This window comes from Platalea leucorodia (genome assembly GCF_965183815.1).
Source record: "Platalea leucorodia genome assembly, chromosome: 7".
NCBI lineage: Eukaryota > Metazoa > Chordata > Aves > Pelecaniformes > Threskiornithidae > Platalea > Platalea leucorodia.
Window position 1 is genome coordinate 65219234 of NC_138829.1, and position 22328 is coordinate 65241561.

At 35.9% G+C, this 22328-nt stretch overlaps 1 protein-coding gene across 1 annotated transcript in view; it reads right to left on the reverse strand.

The window, feature by feature from the left end:
- DNAJC24 (DnaJ heat shock protein family (Hsp40) member C24) overlaps positions 1-22328 on the reverse strand; it is a 36945-nt gene that overhangs the window by 9759 nt on the left and 4858 nt on the right. Inside the window, exon 3 of the mRNA XM_082317615.1 lies at positions 1922-2060. Within this exon, the coding sequence (XP_082173741.1) occupies positions 1922-2060 (139 nt within the window). The remainder of the gene's footprint in view (positions 1-1921; positions 2061-22328) is intronic.

The window sequence follows — 22328 nt, forward strand, 5'->3', positions numbered from 1 at the left end:
CAACTTGACAGGCATTCAAAGACCGAGAATTTATTTCACCATCATTTTGCTGCCAGGGAACATGCTGCAAAGAACGCAGTAGCACTGCACACGTATGTTACATGTGGCTTAGTCCTCTGTGAATGGCACCCTCTATATTAAAATACACCTATCCCATTCTCCTACCATTACCAAATACCTGCGTAAATAAATGTGCAATTTATTCTCTTTATTTACCAAGGCTTTTTTACAGAATCTTGAGGTGGCTTTTAGAAGAACTCATCTGGATGCAAAAAAAAAATCTCAGGAAATACAGATAACCTTTAAAATACTGTAGAATAAATTTTGTCAAAACTAATTTGTAGCAATGTCCTTAAATTCCATGGGAAAACAAAGTAGCTTATTAAATCTTGATGTAGCTCTCGACTTCAGTGGATTAACCTGACCCAAGAAAAAATGGAACCTCATGGTCTGTATTTAAGCTTTAGGTAAAATCACTAGATACACAAAAGATTTCTAACAATCTCTAATTCTTTTCTCCTGTGCATATACAATTTGTGAAAATGGAAGACATAGCTGATCCTACTGTACTCTTAGCACTGTAGTAGGAAAGCACTGGGTAGCAGAAATTCCTGTTCTGGCATCACATTCAGGCATTTAAAAAAAGAAGTATGAGATGCAAATTTATTTAAATTTGATCTTAATACTGTTTACGTAACAAATTAGCACAAGATCAATTTTTTTTCCCATTCTTTTAAAATATTTATGCAACAATTCTGTTTTCACCCCTCCACCCTCTTTTCCAAAACCCACACAAAGTCTGAAATACAAGATTATTTAACTAGAGAATTCATACTGGGTATATACAATTATATATCACTCTTTTTATCCTGCAGTGATGCCTATCTGCCAGAATGACTAAGCCTTTGTCTCTCGAAGTTCTGGTATCCGCAGCGGCAGGGGAGTTAAAAATCAGCACAAGAGAGAAAGGTCTGATGGTGTGCCAACGCACAATGGAAGAGAATTCAATAACAAGCTGCAGAGACAGTGGGCTTTTATCAGACACATTCAAAAGTGGTGGTGGCTACATGTCAATGCTGGACCAGAGTGTGTTACTGCGGAGTGCGACGGAGTGTTTTCCCCACAGGCAATGCACTATTATTGACTCCCCCCATTAACATGTAGGGTGGATATACATTTATTGAAGGTTCTAATGGAAGGCTGAGGGACTCCTATCCTGAGGCCAGAGCAGAAAGACAGCCTATCACTTCATGTAATGGTAGCCCATGTGTGACAGACCTGACCTACATTTCCCCCCTTTCTTTCTCACAACAGCCTGTCACTGTTTTAAGACGCTATTTTCCAAGAGGTATAAAAAGAAATGCATGCTAGAGCTGCCTAGTTAATGTGTTATATTGGAATATTATTTATAAACCTGCTTCAAAAAGACTAGTTTAGACTACAGATGAATTATGAAAGCTACCATAACACACACACAACCGAAAAGAATGTATCTTAATGATTCTGAAGTGCTTATAAACTCATACACATTGAACACTAAGTATAAATGGATTAATACCTCTATCTAAGATACTGCGACAAAAATGTAGTATTAGACTTAAAATTAAGAGCGCTTAATGAAGCTGCCTTAATAAAATAAAAAGGGCTAAGGTCTGTAATTAGGATAAATTTCATATTCATTCAAATTATTAGGAATAACGCCACCTAATGTTTTGTTGGAAGTAATTCAATGTTTTCACTAGCTAATGTATGTGTAGCAAAAGCTATAAATAATGGATCCACATTTGAAAGTAGGACAAGAGTGAAAGAAACATTTGGTTCAGCAATAAACAGCATTTTAAAATACCATCTAACTACCACTCCCAGACCCTGCTTATTTAAAGAGCTGCTGCCACTACAGCACTCCCTGGCAGGAACCTACCACGCTGCTGCAGGTCATACTCTTTTTTTGTCTCTTCGTTCCCTAGAATTTTCCACGCTTGATCAATTTCGATGAACCTCTGCACGCGCTCCTCCACTTCTCCTGCTGGCACATCTGCCTTCTGTTTGTCTGGATGATACTGCCAATCAAAAAAAAAAAAAAAAAAGAGAAAAAAAAGTTGAGGGGAGTGGAAGAGGAGCAATCAATAATGCATTTGATATTCAGTTAAAAGGACAGAGAAAAGGAGAAGGTCTGAGCTAAGGTGCCAAAGGAAGGGAGACAACGATGCTGGGCACAAGAGAAAGCTGCCAATTTAATTAGACCATTGAAATGGCAACAAAACCACCAGTGGCACAAATGTCACCACGCGCACTGACGGCATTTTCTGGATAATTTGCTGACGGAATCATTGGTCTTATGGACAATTTACCTAGGGAGAATGACTACCACAAACAGAAATAGGTACATGCAGAGGACCACGACATGGGACAAGAGGTGGTGCTGTAGGTCCTAGCAGCTCTTGTAACGTTACACATGGCTGATTTAAACAATACCACCAATGTTTGGTTAAGGCTCTCACAGATAAACTGAATGCTGTATTAAATGTACCTAGGTTTTTTTATTATTTAAATGGTAAATAGAATATACATGATCAAATATAATTTATAATAGATGTAATTCTACTTTTGAAAATATGCCTCAACATCTTTAATTGCTTCCAGTTCAGTGAATCAACAGCCCTTCCAAATATTTAAAGTCATGGATAACCGACTACAAAACTGTGTCATTTTAGTTAAGAACTGGTTATTCAAGGATATGGCCGCAAGAAATCTCATGTTAAATAGGCAATAATAATTAAAATGGTAACGTGTTTTCTTTACCATTTGTACTACAGGTTCTGAATAGAGCATTCTGACTTCTTTTTGGTTCAAATGTCTACTGAAAAGGAATCCTCAAAGCTCCATCTTCCTGTAGCTTTACTTCATCTCCAATAATCTCCTTTTTTTGATATTTTAAATTGCTTAGTATAAGTGATGGACCAACAGAAAACAGCATTTAAGATGAGAAAGTTGCGATGTAATCAGACCTATCAGCTGTTAATTGTGTTATAAATCAAGATATCCCTTATTCTGGAGCTTTAACTTTGGCCCTTTATACTAACATCAGTTGGGGCACTGAGACGTACAGCAGATTTTAGGACTTAGAACACCTGTTCCACAAGCGTTTGAGCAGATTTCTGATTAACTGAATCCCTTTGAGTTTGTAATTAATTTTCGAAAGGAAAGAAAAGCATACTAATATCATGTGTGCTTTGTAAAATCTAAAATTTAAAAGGACCACTTCTACTGGAGTCTGTTTGCTCACTGATGTACGTATCTGTCATTTGCACCGATGGGTGTTACCCGGATAAATCCCCTGTACGACACCAAGAGAATGTACGTAAGAGCAAAATATTAAGCTTTGTCCTCGAGTTTTTTCACAGGTATTTTTCCATATACAGATGAATGCACCTGCAACCTCAAGTATGGAGTCTGTACACAAATGTATATTTTTGTTCCACCGTATGAGTAAGCGCACTTGAAGTCATCTCTGCATTCTAGACTGAGGACTAGCTTGCAACTTGCTGAAAATATGGTTGAAGCACAGTTGCAATCCGTAAAGGTTTATCTCTTGGAGATCCCTTTTTTATCTCCCCAGTTGAAGATGAAAAAATTCTCAGGCGTAAACAAATAAATTTTTGGTCATTGCATTTAGTCATTGTATTCTAAATAGCTAATTAGATAATGAGTAATTATACCTTTATTTGGCAGGCACTAAATTCAGTGTTCTGTTGGCATGCATCATGTTGTACTGTAAAAGCTATTTACATGTATTATTTGTTTTCAAATCCATTTTTCTGAAACCTTAGCTTTTCCAGTTGTATTTAAATTTTAATAGCATTTTTAACATTGGTGGTTGATTGTATACCACATTTGTGAAAGGTCATTTTTGAAAAAAATCAATGCTTAATAAGCATACAAGGCAAAATAGTCAGATCACATTAAAGATTTATATGCTTTCCTTTTAGCAATGTTATTTATTTTAACAATTACGGTTGAGGTATGCATCCAGCAGTTACTCCTCAAAGCAATATTTTATCTAAAAAATGATACTTCATTATCTTAAAGTATTTCAGATGCTATATGTAAAATTTGGACCCGCCCCAAATATTGTAGGGTTAATTATAATACCTAAAAAGAGAGTTACACGACTGCTGTATATTTCACTGCATTTGGATGATGCCGTAAGCATTCTCCTACAAGCTTACACCCAGAAGGATGTAAAGGCCTGTCCAAGGAATATTATACCAGACTTAGTACCACTGAAATGTAACTAGATTTGAATAGCACTGCCAGAAGACTGTTGCCCATATTGATATATGTTTGGGTTGGCCACAAGACCACACCTTCTCAGATCAGTTTCTTACAGATACAAGAAAACATTACTGACCGATTGCCCAAAACGGGACTAAGGATACCGGCTTCTCTCCTGCCAAGAACGCTGAGAAAACACCCCCACAAAATCGGTCACTCTTTTCCTTTGCTACACCAAAACTTTGCCTGACTGAAAAATAATTTTGGACTATACTGGAAGTAGCGAGCGAAAAACAGTAAGTCACAAATGGCATAAAAGTACTTTGGGAAAGTAATAATCAATGCAGAAAAGGCTATTCTGTTCATTTCTTGAATAATGCAGAAAATCCATTATTCTTCAGATTTATCATTTAGTTTTTAACTTCTTTCCTATAAATTTGAAAAATTTAATATTTGTAGCATACGCGATTTTTATATTTGAAAGACTACAATTTCATGTAACTAATAACTACATTGCAGGAGATCTACTCATTAAAAAAATATATCTCTCCATTTTGGTCTCCGTGCTTTCTGAAACTATTTGCTCCTTCCTCTGTTGGGCTTGTTCCTATCATCTGATGCCTTTAGTAGTCTACATCTACTCTAAGAAAAATCCTCAAACCCCTGCTCTTTTACTCTAATCCTCCTTTTTTTTCCCCCCAGTGACTCCATTTCACCTGAATTCATTATATACCTGTTCTCATTGACTCCCTTTTCCTACTCTCCAGCTTGCTGATCAAAATCCAAGAATGCTGGTCTGTAGCAAAAATCCACTCTCGATTCAACAGCCCATACCCTTCTCTTTCATCTCTGAGACAATAAACGAGGTGTCCTCTCTCCAGGAGTTTTAGACCCTGTTCAGCCAGCTCAGACACCAACGCAGAGGACACCTTACCAAAGTTTCAACCAATCTACTAATATCTGAAGTTTAAAGAGAGCACTCTACTGGCCTCCAACAAGACTTCAGACATTAATCAACCATACTCTTTTTTGGTATCTTCCCCCATTCTTGGTTACCATATCCTTGCTTCCGATTCTCCTCCCTCCCTAGCATACCCTTCAGAGGAGCTGCCTCGACACGAGCCGGGGGGTGGTTTGGAGGGAGGCGAAACATGACGTACGTTTCTGATCCCGCCTCTTTTCCCATTCAGCCTTATTTCTGGGTTAATCTCAGCTGCAACCGTGTACGAGCTCCGTAATGAAAACGGACAAGCCTGTTTTCTACTCGACCTATCTCCTACTCAAACTGAACTATTGTTCATCTCTCCCCCTGTGCATCCAGGTGTAAGTTCTTACTCCAAATGTTAGAGCTCCCCAATGTTTCCTGCAGTATCAGTTCTCGAAATCTGTGCAGATTATCTCCGTGTCATTCATACCTGCCAGCTGAGCACTATTTCAGCTGTATTACTGCACTTAGGATATATTTAAATCTTTTTGGCTGCACACGTGTAACGTTTTTAAGCAGCAATACTTGCATAAAAATAGCTTTTCGCTGAGCTCCCATCATGACTTTCGAACACAGTAATAATTTTTCCTAACATGTTACTACTTAATAGGACTTTATAAAAACAATAAAGGATATGTTCCTGAGTTTGCCAGAGGGAGGGGAAAAGGAAGAAGGTTAGAGATGTATGCCCAATCTAGTTTTCCTTTTTTATACCTCTCCTAGAAGTAATTTGCTAACTTCCTTCCATTACCAAAGCCTGACTGGAATTTATATCACTTTACAGCATATGATGGTTTTTAGTTACTGTGAGTGTTAAAAAATAAACTGATTGATAATGGAAATATATTAGTTCATCTGTTAACTATAAAAAAAAAAAACCACCCTTGCACATGCATGAGATACTGCTCGCTCCCCTGATGTTTATCTTAAATGTCACATTGTCATAGTATTTCTTGAGGACTCCAGCTCTTGGTGTGAGGGTTGGTTTTTTTTTTTTTTAGGGCTTTTGTTTGTTTGTTGTAGTTTTTACCATCACTAAGAAAAATTTTAAAAAGCAGAAACCTTGAAGTCCAAAGCTCAAGTGAAAACCACACTTTAAACATTATCTGTTGGAGACTTAGTGAAATTCTAGTGCTGCAGGGAAACAGAAAAGCAGGCTAATACAAACTTAACCTCATGCCCTTTTCAATTACAGTATCACTATTATATCTTTCCAAAACAACTGTATTGAATTGTCTTATTTTTAATATACATCAGATGGTACTTTTCAGTGGTTTGGGTACAGTGGGGAATAGCATATCACCTGGCAAACATACTCTGACACACAGATACATATTCAGTTCATAGCTATAGAAGTATCCAAAAATTTTTCATGGAACATCTTAGTTCAGGTAAATTAATTGTGTTTCATTATGCTAATCTATTGCCTTTGATACCTACTACAGAATAAAGAACAAGCAAGTGAGCAAACTTTTTCTGTCTCAGAAAAAAGGTGTTAATGTTGTTGCGTTCACCAAATAATTAAAAGTGTAGACTCCAAAAATTATGTGGGTTCCATCATATATTTTATTTATACAGTGTACCACATGTGGTTTTCACTCACAGGGTTTGTATAAGAATTTGGAACACACTACAGCACCTTCAACTGCTACACTCTGTTTCTGCCTACTTTATACTCCATGAAGTTTGGCCCCTTCTGCACCTTAAGAATTGCAAAGTTAATCCCTGGACTTCAATCCCTGGAAGTTAATAAAGACCATTTGGTCAATAACTGTAATGGTATTACACCTCCATAACCATACCAACAGACTTTAAGAACTCTCATAGCACAAGATGAGAAACTACGATAGCTGGTTGAGCAAATCAAGCAACACAGAGATGACACGCTAAGGTCCCTATTCTCCTAACACTTGTACGAGTTGCTTAACTTTATGCAGTAAGTGTAATAGGGTTGATTGATTTTAATCAAATTCAAATTAGCAAGCAGAAAACCTCTAGTTAAATCAATTTAATGTACATTTCTTATTGGTGCTCATGAATTTATTTTTCAAAAGACATTTACAGCACCCAGTGAGAATCAACTTAATACGACTTATTGGGAGGGGAGGGGTGAAGCATACAGGCATAGGTTATACACTAAATGTGTAATCTCTTGCTAAACTGTGGAATACATGATAACTAACCTGCTTAATATAGTCAAACTTTTACTCATAACTACTTTTCCACATGACAAATTGAAAAGGCTGATTATTTAGAAAAGGTTAAAAAGTACTATTCCTTCTCATTTATTACTTAATACATAACCATGGTTATTTTGCCTTGTGTATAAGGGGTACCTACTTCAAAAAACAAAGATGCACCACATCCCCAATTCCATACATCAAAACAGGAGGCTTTATTTTCTATGAAAACTACTACTTCTTCCAGATTTTTATTTAAGTTATGAAAAAGTGCTTTCATTTACTACTATGTATTTCACAGATAACTGTAAACAACTTCTCTCCCCTAAAATTACACAGCTTTTAAGTAAGCCTGTTTAAAATGTAAAATTTCTACTTTTTCTGATTGAGGAAAAAGAAGTCGATCAGCTCTAATTTTTTTCCAGGGTTGAAATAGGGAGTACTCTCCACTTTCTATGGCTTAGTCTTTCCTGCTTTCCAAAATTTCATGCAAAGCTGTCAAACATTTGGAGAAATCTTCAGCAGCAAATAAAAAGTAATATAAAAAAAGATGAACCAGATGTGGCTGCATTAAATCATGACCTTCTCCCCCAAGACAATAATTTCACAGAAATATTTTCAGATTTTTACATTTTTATTATTCACCTTTTAGATTTTTTTTTTTTTTTTTTTTTTTGGTAAGGGAAACCATTATTAAGGTTCTAAAATTCAAAAGTAAAGACAGACATAGAACAATGACGAAACTATTAGAGCTGAAAAATTAAAAAGTTAGACTATTCTGGACTTACTATCGTGAGTCATAAAGTAACCACCAAGCAGTCAGTACTACCAACAGTTACAGCATCGTAAATTTCTAAGCTATCAGATTTATTAAAGATTTTTAACTCTGAAATTATCTACGCTCTCATGGAATCACCTTGCTAAATTAAATTGACATGTTTACACAAGTCTTGAATTCCTGCTTTATTCAATAGGGGATGTGCACCTATATTTGAATAAGGGATATATTTAAAGCTAGAGATGTGCCCTAAGTTTCTGAGTAAATCAAGTAGTAAGATTTTAACAGGGGATTACTTGCATGCATTCAAGTACTCATACCTTTGTAGGAACTACATCTAATGACTAAATCTAAGCTGTAAATAAAAGTCAATTATAGAATATTAACATATAAAATAAACTTAGTATCTCTTAGCATCCTTCTCCCTTTCTCCATGTTCAGCATATAGTAGTAGCTATGATAAGATTTCCAGCCAAGTATGATTTTTTTTTTTTTTTTTTTGTCATGGTAAAAGAAACAGGAAGCCACAGTGTTCATGACCTGCAGTACAACTACAATACCTCCTGGAATTTGTAAAGAGATCTGTATTTATATTCAAAAATAAGCAGTGGTGAAAGGCACTCGCTAATGGTCAGGGAAGAGAAGTTCAACCCAAACTTCACAAATAGAGCAGCGCTCCATACCTGGTGAAGCTACCATTTTTGATGAATGACAGAATTGAATTAAAATCACGAACAGAAGAGGTAAAAGTCACAAAACTGGTATGCAAAGGGTCGGTTGAATTAACACTGCAAAAGTGAAAGTCACCATGGATAAGCATCGGATAGTATGCGATAACAGCAGTACACATCAGTGACATCCGTTTCTGCTGACGGGAGAGTTTGATGAATGACAGCAAGTGGACACAAGAGTTGGACACTATGCTGTTCAGAAGAGAAAAAGAATGAGAGGGGGGCAACATTGGAAGCAGCTGGATGAAGAGAGAAGCCCAAGCCGTTATTTTGAAATAACATTGCCAGACTCGTGGCTGGGAGTCCAACAGACTAAGACTTTGACTCCTTACTGGAATTGCACAGATTAATACCAAGCACTTTAAAAAAAAAAAAAATCATCACATTATCAGTATTTGGGGGGTTCAATCTACTTATTCTTGTATCAAAAGCTCAATATTGAAGAGGCAATATATTCAAATTTCAGAATCAGAATTCTCTCTCAGAGTCAATACATGACAGTTTATTTCGTTAAGAAGTCTAAACTATTTTTTTATTTATTCCACATTATAATATAATTTAAATGGTTTTAAAGACAAAATGGGCATAAGCGAGCAGAACAGAAAGCCTGACACAGTTTTGGCCTATACAGAGTTTAGTAACGAACGTAGGTGTTGCACTAAGACAAAATGCACCAATCATTACCAGTATGTCCCTTGCAATATAAGGAAGTGCATCCTTTTAACAAAAAGAACAAAATGCAGGCATTAACATGAACATAAAAATATCCAAATTTGAAACTACGTTTAAAAACGTCTCATGCTTTATGCAACTTTTATACGTTATCCACTGTAATTGTTATTATCTACAGGTTAAGTTAATGAGGTCAGGACAAAAACTGTCAAGTGTTCTCATCTGATAGAAGTGTTCATAGGTCCATGCAAATTTGTCTGTAGACTACAGAGCTCATCATAACACTTCACATCATATTAAAAGGAAGCTGCAAGATGGTCAACATTAAGATGAAAAATACTAACCAGCTATTTCCTATTTAATTTCAGACTGTAGTATGAATTCTTGTTACATTTCCCTGCCTTTAAAAAAAAAGAAATCTGAGTAAATTTAATGCCAGGCTGTTCGTAGGAGGAAAGTCCTTTGCCCCTGCTTACAATATATGTAGTAAATACCAGTTTTTACTGGGACTTGCCAATAAATCTCACCCTCTGACACAGAGTGTCTGTTCATACTCAGTTTTTGGCCGCTCTGCCACAAATGCCAACAAAGGGACCAATTAATGAAAACTTTCTTGATACATTCCCAGTGGATGAATGTCCGCCTTGCAGAAGGTACCTTGACAACATTCATCTCGCACAGGCCAAATGGTTGCTCTGTGGTAGCAATTAAGACACCACCAGCCTTGGCTAGATTTAAACCAACAACCAAATCTGTGTAGATCTGACCAAATGCTCACAGAAATCTGCAGAAATTAACTGCTAAAGAAGGGCTGGATTGGGTCATATAACTAGAGAAATGGATGCAATTATCTACAGACCTCGTGAACACATTTTTATTAAAAAGAAATTACAGTTATTAAAACAAGATTCCTCAATCTGACCACATCACCACAATGTTTAAGCCATATCTATAAATATCTAAGAAATCAACAACTCTTCTGAATAATTTCAAGAATCAAAATAATATGGTAGGCTGACATTCTCTGTATTTGTACTCAAATTTTTTCTCTCTCTCTCCACAAAAAGCCAGTGTTCAGTCTTCATATTCCCATAGCTTTGGAATCAAGTTTGGATGATTAAGCTTAGTGCAGCATCCCTCCTCTTCCTAAAGTTACATTTGGAAATAGAAGAGTTTTGTTGCATTGATCCAGAAGCGCTTGTCTGAAACTCTCTTACTGCAGACTGTGAACATGAGAGACTAGTGTGATAGCTAGTGGAAAACTTGGCCTCCATTGCAAAGTTCATACTGACTTTAGGTTTTTGACGAAGGGTACCCTTCCTGAAATCTCTGTCCTCAGGCCATTTAAAGTGTGGCTGGTCAAGGCCCCAGACCTCATGATCATCATCACAAAACTAGGCATTCTGCTTCTGTTGGTCTCAGGGCTCAATAAATTTATGTTTAGAACTACCCAAGTTATTAAACTTGTGTATCTGAAATACTATAGCTAAGCTTAACACAGAATAGGAGAATGGGTTCCCCTCACCACCCCACACCCCGGCACAACTGCACATTTCCAGTTCTATACTATGTTATTATAAGGCTTGGAGCAGTATTTTTAATCAAATTATGCAGCATGCATTGGAAGTTCCAGATCAGCTGACAGAACAGCAAAATATAAAGCTGAACAGTCTCCCTGCTGGACACAGCACAAAAAAGGAACCATATAATGCAATTGCAACACTCCAGGAGCTACATAAATTACACTTAAAGTTAACACTTTTGCTAATTTTACATACATTGTCACACTGAATACTTTAAGCCACAAATCCCTATCAGCATGTAATAGAATTAACACACATATTTGGTATTACTTACACCGTATATATCACGGCTATATTTGAGCAATCAAGCACACCGACTCCAAATGATCATTTACTCGGTTATGGGCAGCGTGATATACAGATTAGAATCTATGTAGCCTAGGTGTTATGCTTTAGGGCTGAACTCTTTCTTGCAGAATCCACTCCATGATGGATTTAAATCCAAACACAGATTGAATTATAAAAATCGTTTATTAAACTGGAATTTGCATTTTTGAATAACTAAATTTAAGAAAAGTACATGTTTTAGCCACCTGTGCTGGTCAAGAAAAAAAGGTGACAAACATGCACTTGGCCCCCACCCTGTGGCACTCACTGAAAGGTCACAGAAAGAAGCCATTTTCCAACTTCACCAGCTGAACTCATTAAATTAGGGCAGGATGAAAAAAAAAAACACTGAGGTATTTTACAAAAATTTAAGTGATTTATTCAATAAAAGTATTCTAAAACAGGAAGCGGCTTATTTCAGTAAAACAAAGAAGCTTAAACTGCAGGAAGAAATTAATTCATTTTGAAAAAATGTTTGTTTTAAACATGAAAACATTAAACTTTTCTCCTATGATGAGAGGAGGGAGAATTTCTGAATGAAAAATATGAATTACCGATATATTTATACAAATGAATGGAAAACACACTAATTATCAGTAACCACATAATTCTGGCAGTACTACCTTGCTAGACTCAAAGTGCTTTTCAATTCAAAATCACTTAATTTTCCAACTGAAAAACTATTACAAACTAATATGTAATAGAAAACCAGTTAGGCTGGAACCTCAAAGCATTGTGGTGCTACCTGCTCTTAACTTAGAATGATTTTGCTTGCCATTTTATCACATGAGCCATCAGGAAATCTTACTGCCCTAGTATTTTTTTCTTACTACTCCAAAAAGCAGGAAGAAAAACCACATAGTTTTATTTTAAAAAAACTATTTAATCTATTTCCATAATTTGTAGATTATGTCTTACATAAAAGAAGACTTAAACAAACAAAAGGCTACATTATTTTTAAGAGCAAGACTTGTACAAAATACAAGCTTGATACTTTGATACATGCTCCTATGAATTAAGTATTCCCAGTTTTCCCCAAGTTAACAGTGGAAAGTGAAGTTTTTCAGCAATGAAGATTTCCTTCACTAGAACTATGCTGAAGTATTCTTTTTTAGCTTTTCTACAAGCTTATTTTGCATAGAAAGGTCTTGTATAGGAGCTACCCTGAAGCAAAATTACACTCCGGGCTCTGTGGCCTACATGGTTCATCAGGTACTAATTAGATAGCATGTTCTGTCAACACTTTCTTGCTCTTCTATTAATTGATCATCCTGCCCAATTAATACAATGAAACACCAGTTCCAAACTCCTTGAGATCCTTTACCTGTGAAAAACAAGGATGAAGGGAAAAAAAACCTCCAAAAGGGTCACAAGGTAACTGCACTTGTCTAAGATCTGGAGTGACAATAACACCACTATGCTGAAAAGTTAATTATGTTCCTACCAACATTCTCTTGAGCCTAAAGTTTGTTTTTTATCTAAGAAAAAAAAGAGTAAACACAACCATAAAACCATATTTCATCTAACAGACTATATTAAATTTAGAAATTATAACAGCTTATGAAAAAGCAAAGGCTGCAAAACTAAACTCAGGCATTAACAGCATATTTCTCATCAGAATATTTGCAGTTAATATAATCACTCTTAGACACTGTGTTTCAGAAAATAAGTAATGAATATTGTGCAGGAACTACAGTATGCTAATCCCACCCATGTATACAAGAGTCCAAACAATGGCTGCCCTTACAGTAACATACAGTCAGAACAACCATAAATCAGCATTTTATAAAAACTATATAGAAATAAAATACATTTTCTCCATTTATTACACTGCACTAAAGAGTGCAGAAGATAAAAAACAAACGACAAAGCAGCTGCCAAATACAACACGCTACTGCCACCTAATGCTTACTAGAAGGTTACATCAAAAACATTTCATTGTTTCTCTGCACTACACTAGCATGATGAAAAATGGAGACCGAAGCAAATAAAAAAGTTTATTACTGGCTTTAAATATCTGCTTCACATTTCCTCCCCTACAGGCTTTCTAAATTGAACTGATGTCATCACATCCTTTCCTGCACACAAAGACTGTAACAGGCAAGATGTATGTTCAGTGGGCTAAATAGGGGACTCGTATTACATTCCTGATATTTTTGCAGATGAAATACATCCACTTCATTAGGCTACTCACATAAAGAAATAAGTACATTCACTAGATCAGGTTTCACAGTTGTTTACATTTTTGTAAGCTATCCCCTGTTAGGTAACTAGCACAATTCAGTATTGAAAAGCATCACATGACAAGTATTTAGAAAGGGGGAAAAAAAAAAAAAAAGAAAAAAAAGAGGTGTGGTCTGATGTTAAAACAGCACAAAACAAAATTACTTTGAAGGTGCTTTTCTTATTTCAGTGATTTTGCAACAAAGCACTCTCTCTGAAACGTGAAACTTGTTCACTTCCTTGAAAAGAATGATTCCAGGTCTTAAACTTGCCTTCCTAGCCCACAATCAATCTTTTCAACATGTTCACTCAATTGGCAGAAGTTAGCAGGGAACATGGAAGTAGCCTGCTTTTTCTACTTGCAAAGAGGAGAAACAGAAAGTGAAGAGTTCCTTGTGACATTCAATCTTTTCATATAGAGATTTAAACTTCCCCAAAGGATGTCTATCCAAAGACAGCTGGACAAAAGAGCAAGGAATTTATCTTCTTGATTCATTACTTCAATCCATCTCGTCTTCCTTTTTTCCCCAAACACAAACAATCTTTAAGCTTTTTAACAACTTTAGCCTTCACCTACCTGATCTTGTTATCTGCTTTGACACTGATTCCAGCCTCCACTGTCCATCTCCAAGATGATTGTTATTCATAGGAAATGTTCCTCAATTGAGGAAAAATAAAACAAAGACAGTTTCATCTTCCTTCTAATCACTTACACCTTATACACTCTATTATGTTTTTCTAACATTGCTCAGTGATCAACTAGCTGGTGAAAACTGTGTCCATTCTTCTCCCTTTTTCCTCCTTACAGTCTGCCATCATCAGAAATTGTTACGCAAGTATCAGTCTGAGCTTCCTGCACAATATTCAACTGCTTGCATGTTTTACACACACTATTAATCTTTTCCATACCTTCAGGCCAGAGATAACCACTGCTGTACACAACATCCAGCACAGCAGACCTCCAACTTGAGACAAATAAGAACCATCAGAATAGAAACATTTCAGAGAATATTATTGCTGCTATAACTGTTGCTATAAGGAAATATTTGTTGTGATTCAGGGTATTTGCAGCAAAGCGTCATCAAGACAGCACATAGGAGGAAAAAGGAATTTTTCCTTAACATTTTAGTTATTCATCACCCAATGAATAATTTTTAAAGACGACACCCACAGACAACCCAACTTGCTATTTAAACACAGCCAGAATAAAAATGTTAGGATTAAATGTACACAGCAATATGCAACAGTTATGCAGACCACATAACTGGCATTCACTAACAGCTGCACAGTAAAAACACAGAGGATGATACTATCAATTCGATGCTGCAAATTCCTGAAAATTACTGGAGTCCTCTAAAGTGGAATTAAAAAAACCCATAGAATAAATTACACTGTGATAAACTTAACTTTATCTTGGATTTTTTTTTAAGTTATCTTGCTTAAACAGACTTTAAACTTCCTCAGCCTTCTCTCTGATGAAGCCAAGAATTTCACCACAACATCTTCTTTCACATTTAAATCACACAGGTTGATAACCTTAATTTCTGACCAGAGTTTTGAATGGTTCTATTATTCACTGGAAAATCTTAATCTTTTGTCATGTTGAGCATGAATCTGAGCTGAGAGACATCTGAAAAATTTGAAAAGAGATCCGCTTTTCCTCCTCTATGCTTAGTATCTGCTGCCAAAATCCCCATCTTTAGTGTACTTGTTTTATATATTTAACTGCAATAGCAGCAGGATTGCCACTGTAATTCTGACTATACTTTTATAGAAGTAAATTTCGACTGCCGTGGAAATAGTCACTTCCCATTTGATGCTATTTGTGTAAGTCCTGTGACTGCAGAGCTGGTCTTACACTAAGAAGTAATTTCTAATGAAAAATACTTTATTCTCTGCAGTAAACTATTACAGTCTAAAGATTACATCAAGTATGACCGGAATCCTTTTCTAATGCAATTGCTTGTATCATGGTACTGTAGTATCATGACACTACTATTTTGACCTTACACTGTCTTATTGGTCTTAACTACCGACAGCGGTTCTCCACTTTGCTCAAGGTAACACTCCATGAATCTGCCAGTTTAAAGCACTCCAGCTCCTGCTACAAAAACAAGTCATGGCAGATTCTCGTTTGAAAACTTTCTCAAGATGAGAAAGATAGCCTATTGCATTGGCAAGGGCAGCGGACTGCATTTCTGCAGCAGCAATAACTCGTCCCTCTTATAGAAACCTAAGTAAAGAATGCTTCATCCATTCCCCCCCCTTATTCCCCAGTCTCTGGAAAGATCTAACCCCGTTAGGCTGAGGAGAGTCCAACAAAACAGCAAGTAATTACCTCACATAACTTTCATAGTAAATGTTTACACTTCTCATCCTTTCAGCTCTTGAACGAACTTAATGCTGAAATGAAATGTAAAAGTTTCAGTTTCTAACGATAAAAAAGAAAAACTGTTGTTGTATAATCACAAGCAGAGATTAATTTGGCTAATGAAGGTATGAAAATGAGGAGAGAAAACAGAACCTATGGTTACCAGAAAGTACATCTTTAGAAACAGCTTCTCTTTCGTTTTCTTCTGCTTCCATGGCTCCTTATTCCCCTATGAAGAGCCACCCAAGAGCCTCAAAAACTACTTAAAAAAGGCTTTTGGAAACTATGCTATACAGCAGGAGAAGATAAAGCAATAAAAACCCGCCAAAAACTAGCAAAGGAAAGAAGGAAAGAAATTAAACATTTTAAAACTCACAAGAGTATAAAGGTAAAAATAAAAATATAAAGGGAATTTTAAAGGCTCCTTTTAAATTTCTGGCCCCTGGGCTCACAATTTACACTTTTAAATGCCACATTAAATGATGTTCCGTTGTTTAGGCAAAAATAATGTGGCCCTAGTCATACAATAATGCCAGTTACACGAATGGCTAGGAAACTAGTTTAGGCAAATGCTACTTTCATGTGAAAGCAAAACCCAGAATCCTGTATTGTATTATAAAAACAACCAAGGTTGCCTTAACTACTGAAAAAAATGGGCATGAACTTTTCCAGCTGACATGTACAGTAGTGGATGAAGGAAAACCCACAGGATGCTATTTCCTGGCTGAGTAACATCTGGCAGAAGGGCAGGGACAGGCAGTTCGGGGCAGAGTCTTCAGCTGGCACCGTGACTTGCAAGATGAATACCTTTCTGCAGTCTAAGAAAGTCAGCAACTTTGATACCCCACAACTTCCTAAGGACTGCTGAGCACAAAGCACAGTTTTTTGTCTTGTTCCTCCCACCCCCAGATGCCTGTCACTAGAACAGTATTCCAAACCAAAGTATACCATTCATTCTCAAATTCATTTGGAATACCTAAAAACAGACAGACACCTTTAAGCGGTCAGGTTTGAGCATAATGCAAAATAATCAAAGTCCCAAAGGCATTTCAGCTGCAGAAGTCACTGTGGAAAGCAGGCCTTGAAGAACAGAGGACTTCTTTTAAAAAAAATTATTTATTAGCAACCATAACTGTAACACTTGCATACCACTTCACAAGATGCAGGTGGTTTTTTTTGTTTTGTTTTCTTTAAAAAATTTCTTTCAGCTTTCCCTAACTCTAGTAGCAATATATACAGAAACTCTACAGTATTTGAAGCCATTCACGATCTCAAAACAACAGGTTAGGCCCCAGTCGAATTATAACTTTTTAAATGGACATGAAAAGTTAAATATTAACAGAATTTAGCACTCAGTTTGGAAAATATTTGGGTGCAAAAACCATGAAGAAACCATCTACCTTTTATAAGGCAGCTTGAGAGATACATTAGTAAATATGTTACACTGTATCCAAAAAAAACCCTGCAAGCACCACAGCCTATTGTACAGACCATACTTTCGTATCTTAGGCAATGCCAAGTAAGTCTAAAGCATCTTGAGAAGTTTCAATCCTTAAAATCAGAGGCCCTGAAGTATGCTATGACTACTACACAAACACTCCATTTCATGGATATCACACCAGTATTTAAAACCAACCAACCAACCCACCCAAAAAAAACACATCAGCATTCAGTTATTTCAAAATTTTATAGCCATAGTGACAAAACCATTCCAAACATAATCCATAGAACCACATAAACTTTGCGTCTAGTTTGGACTGGATTTACTCACACTAATGGCTTAAAGGATGCATTCACATCTGGATTGATCACTAGTTTGGTGTTAATTTAACTTCTGATTTGAGGTTAGTCACGGTTGGCAAATTTCTCCATTTGCAGGAAAGAAACAACTTTGACAGTGTGTCCTCCTAACTACTAAAAGGACGTACTTTCCAGATGGCTCAAGGAAATCATGCAACAACAGTGTACTCTGCTCACTTAACAGAATTTATTATTGATCTTTTTGTTATTGATATTTAATAAGCACTCTATATAGATGGTCTTAAGACTTTACAACTTCCCCATTTTAGGAAGGAGTAGTCAAGACATGTAGACGAGAAGGTAAAGTCATCACCTAGGAGAACTGTATATACTACCTCAGGACACAGTGTATATTTATAAGTATGGAACACCTTTCACAAGAAGTCTACCAAAGATAGTGTAGATTCTATTTTTAATATATTGTTACGATCAATAACTTACATAACCAGTGCACAAAATGTTCAAGAGGGGCATCAGATTCCTTTGCAGAGCATAAATGACATTAAATGCCAAGCACACATTAGCTGAATCTCACATTTAAATTGCCTGATGCCCATTCTGGTTTTATGTATGTACCGTAAAACTACAGAAGATGAAGCATCAGAAGCTGCTCATCATAACAAACTACAGACAATAACCCAGTACGCAAACAGATTAAATTTAGAAGTAATTTTCCAAACTAACATTACTTTTCACAACTGGCTGAACCACCTGGATAAGCAATATATTACTTACTTGCTGGCTTATTTTGTGATGCTATGGGTTTTCTCATATTCTATATAAGAGCTAAAAATAACTTTCTGCTATAGGGATGTTCACACTGTCCACTTGTTAAAATTCATCTACATTTTTCAAAATCAATATAACAAAATTACACATTACAAAGTAATAAAAAGTGAGGCATCACTCCTTATAAACTGAGATATGGTGGAGAGCCACCTCTAATAAAAGAGTACTGCAGACTACATACCGATATCGTCATATACCCCTTTTCCTACTACGATACCTTACTACATCCTTTTTCTCTTCACCTACATCCATGACCTCTCTTCCCCCATCCCTTCTGCAAGTCAGGGTAACTTTCTCAGCCTGTTCTTGTACAGGATGTGTCTGGAGTACGCCTTCTAGCTGGTTGCTGACCAATCAGAGCACTAATTGGGTAATCACTGCATTTCATTTGATTAGCCAACTGCCTAATTATGTAGAACACACGCTCCCATTGGCCAGTTACCCTAACGAGAGCATGTAAGGCCCAAGGACCAACTGCCACCAGCATTACATCTTCACACAATTCCGACTGAGCGAGCAGGAGCTTCGTCTCAGATGTGGCAGTCTGTATCGCTCTATGTGGCAGCACCAGGCATCTCCAGAACGTTTGGCTTTTAAGTACCATCTTGACACATGCAACAAATTTGTGATACCAGTCAGACTGGTAAAAGTTCCCATTACTGCAACATTATCATTGCCAGGGTAAATACCTGTTCTTCAGAATTACTACTGAGTATCATCACAACTTCTTCTGGTGTAAGAAAAAAAAAAAAACAAAACCAAAACAAAAAACCAAACAAAAACACCACCACAAAAAACAGGTAGATGAATTGAACAAAAGCTTTCACAGCTTAAACAGCAGCAGGAACATCAGCATGAGCATGATCTGGATAATCAAGCTGTTTGAACCAGTGACTTCTGTAACACTACGATTCATTATATACTACGTAAGCTAATAACCAATTTTTCAAGTCCCAACTTGAAAATATGCTCCCTTGTATTTTATTAAGGTCATAAGTAGTAAATCAGATGTAAAGAACAGCTCAAAATAAAACTATCCAGAGTATCAAAACAATAGTCCTTTGTACTAAACTTAGTGGCTTACCTTTCTCTCTGTTGCAATTATATTAACTTCAGTCAAGCTACACCCAGGCTGCACTGAACTTGTTCTGTTTATACTGTCAAATTACAAAATCCATTTTCTACAAGTTACCTGAAACTAGAGTTAGCTAACCACGATGATCTGTTAAGTATCTCTAACAGGTATGCTGCCATTCCAACAAAATAATAATAAAAAAACCTGCAAAAGCTATTAAAAAAAGGAATACACACACTGCATAATTTTCGTTATGAAAAGCATTATTATGAGACTTCCGATACAAAGCTCAAAGGGTTTTAATTTTAAAAATTCAAATTCTTAACTTAAACTCAGCATGAAAAGAAGTTCCTCAGTAGGCAAGCACTTTCAGGAATAACACTGAATTTATTTTGGAATAAGCTTTAACACAACAATCATAGAAGCAGATCTTTAACTTTATATAAATACACTCTGCATTTCTTGTGATTGCAGAATTTAGATGTGTACATAAATCTGATAAGACACAACAGATTTTTTTTCTCTCCAGAAAGACAGATGTCTTTCCTCTACACAAGCTCAATGGAACAATCTCTTCTTGAAGTTATTTTGCTTCATTAAATTAAATTTCTATTAATGTCTTTTTTTACTGCTGCTGAGAGTCATTCTCACCTATGCCTGATGCTCTGTTTTCAAATTTTCTACTCTTTCAAACAGATTAAGTGATCACCTTAACACTTTGTATTTCTATACACACACCACCCCTTCTGATAAAGAGATAATCTTTGTAACACTATGTGTTAAATGGCACATTTTATTTCCTTACCATATTAAAAATAAGAGCTTCCTGCATACTCCCTGCTCAAATTACATGGATTTTCTTTAAGATTAGGGCACACATTGTAACAGCAGCATATAATTTTCCTGCACAATAATTTTTTTTCAGTTGAAAGGTATCCTATAATATCATCAGCATCAACAGGAACAGACACCTGATTTTCAGCTAGACAAAGCTTATGCGTTTGGTGACTTTATTCCCTGTAAAAAGCAGTTTTCAGATACAGAGCAGCTATATGAAAATTTGAAAACAATCTAGCAACTCATTCTTTGACCACAAAGTGCTAGACCAAAAGGAGATGTAAAAATTGTGCCAATAATAAGATGGTATATATTTTTTCCCCCCAACAGCTTATTTTTGTTACGCTAATTTCATCCTTTGTTAATTTTCTACACATTCAGAAACGGAACGTAAGCACTGTCCTTCCTAAAAGCTGTATGGATTCTTTGAAAAACTAAGTATAGAACGTAAAACCTGTTTATCCATTTAAGAAATCTTTTTGTTGAAATTACTGTGTATGTAACTGTGAATAAAAAGGCTGTATGTATCCCAAATATCTCAAAACCATCAGCATGTTCCAAAGACAGAAGATTAAAGACCAAACTCCTACTACTTAGACAACATATTAATTCTCAAAGTTTGTTGCGATTCCTTTCAGAGTATGGAAACTGCAAGTCTTCTGTGTTTCAGAAAGCACTTTAGCATGAACTTACAACAGCCAATCAAGGAATCTTTGCATTGAGCTATGCTGATTACAAAACACACATTTCTAATTTTTTTTTTTTCTTTCAGCATTATTGGCTGAAGCCGTGTGCTAGAGAAGACACCGGAGTATGAGCCAGCATACACAAAAGTTAGCTTATTTAAAAAAAAAAAATCAATTTATAAAATTGCCAGTGTCACACACGGTTTGTGCCTAAAAAGTCTGTCATCTTCAGCTGCTATTGATTGTTACAATAATAAAGTATCAAGATGATCCAGGTATGAGAGTCATGTAAATACACAAGAATTTAAAAGAAATAAATTTAAGTTTCATTACATTACAAGGAAATTTTATAAATATGAACTTTTACTTAAATACGTAGAAGGTGAGAAGAAAAACAAAATACTGATTAAAAAAAATCACTACTTTTAGGCCAAACTTGTGCTATTTTACGTATCAAATTAATACTATTCTTATTGACGTTATCTGTAGTAAAATAAGTCACTTGTATATTGTGACCTGACCAAGTGAAAAAAGTAAGTACAACAAACCAAATATGGCAAAACTGTAAGTAAATATAGTCACTCTAGTAGCGTGCATACGCACAGTTTTATTTGTTATGGGCTATTAATGTTTTCCATCATCAATTTGTTAGAATTGATAAAAACAAGTTATATTTTAAAAATTAATCAATTTTAAGCTAATTTGCCCTTATGAAATCATTCTTGCAAACCTACAAGTCAACCATTTTTAATCGCATACTACTTTGCATTATTAAAGGTCAGTCCCGAGATTTAACTACAAATATATAGTTATCTTTTGGATGACATATGGCAAGATCTCCAACTCTCTTTAGCTTTGGAAATTTACATCTGCCTGTTCATTCAAGATGCTAAGCATACATGTGTTGACAAATAGAAAATAGCAGATGGCAAAAAGCAAATGCTCAACATGAAGCACTGGGGATCATTCAAACAAGGCCTGGACTCAGACATTTGCCATTTTTATTTTAACTGCAG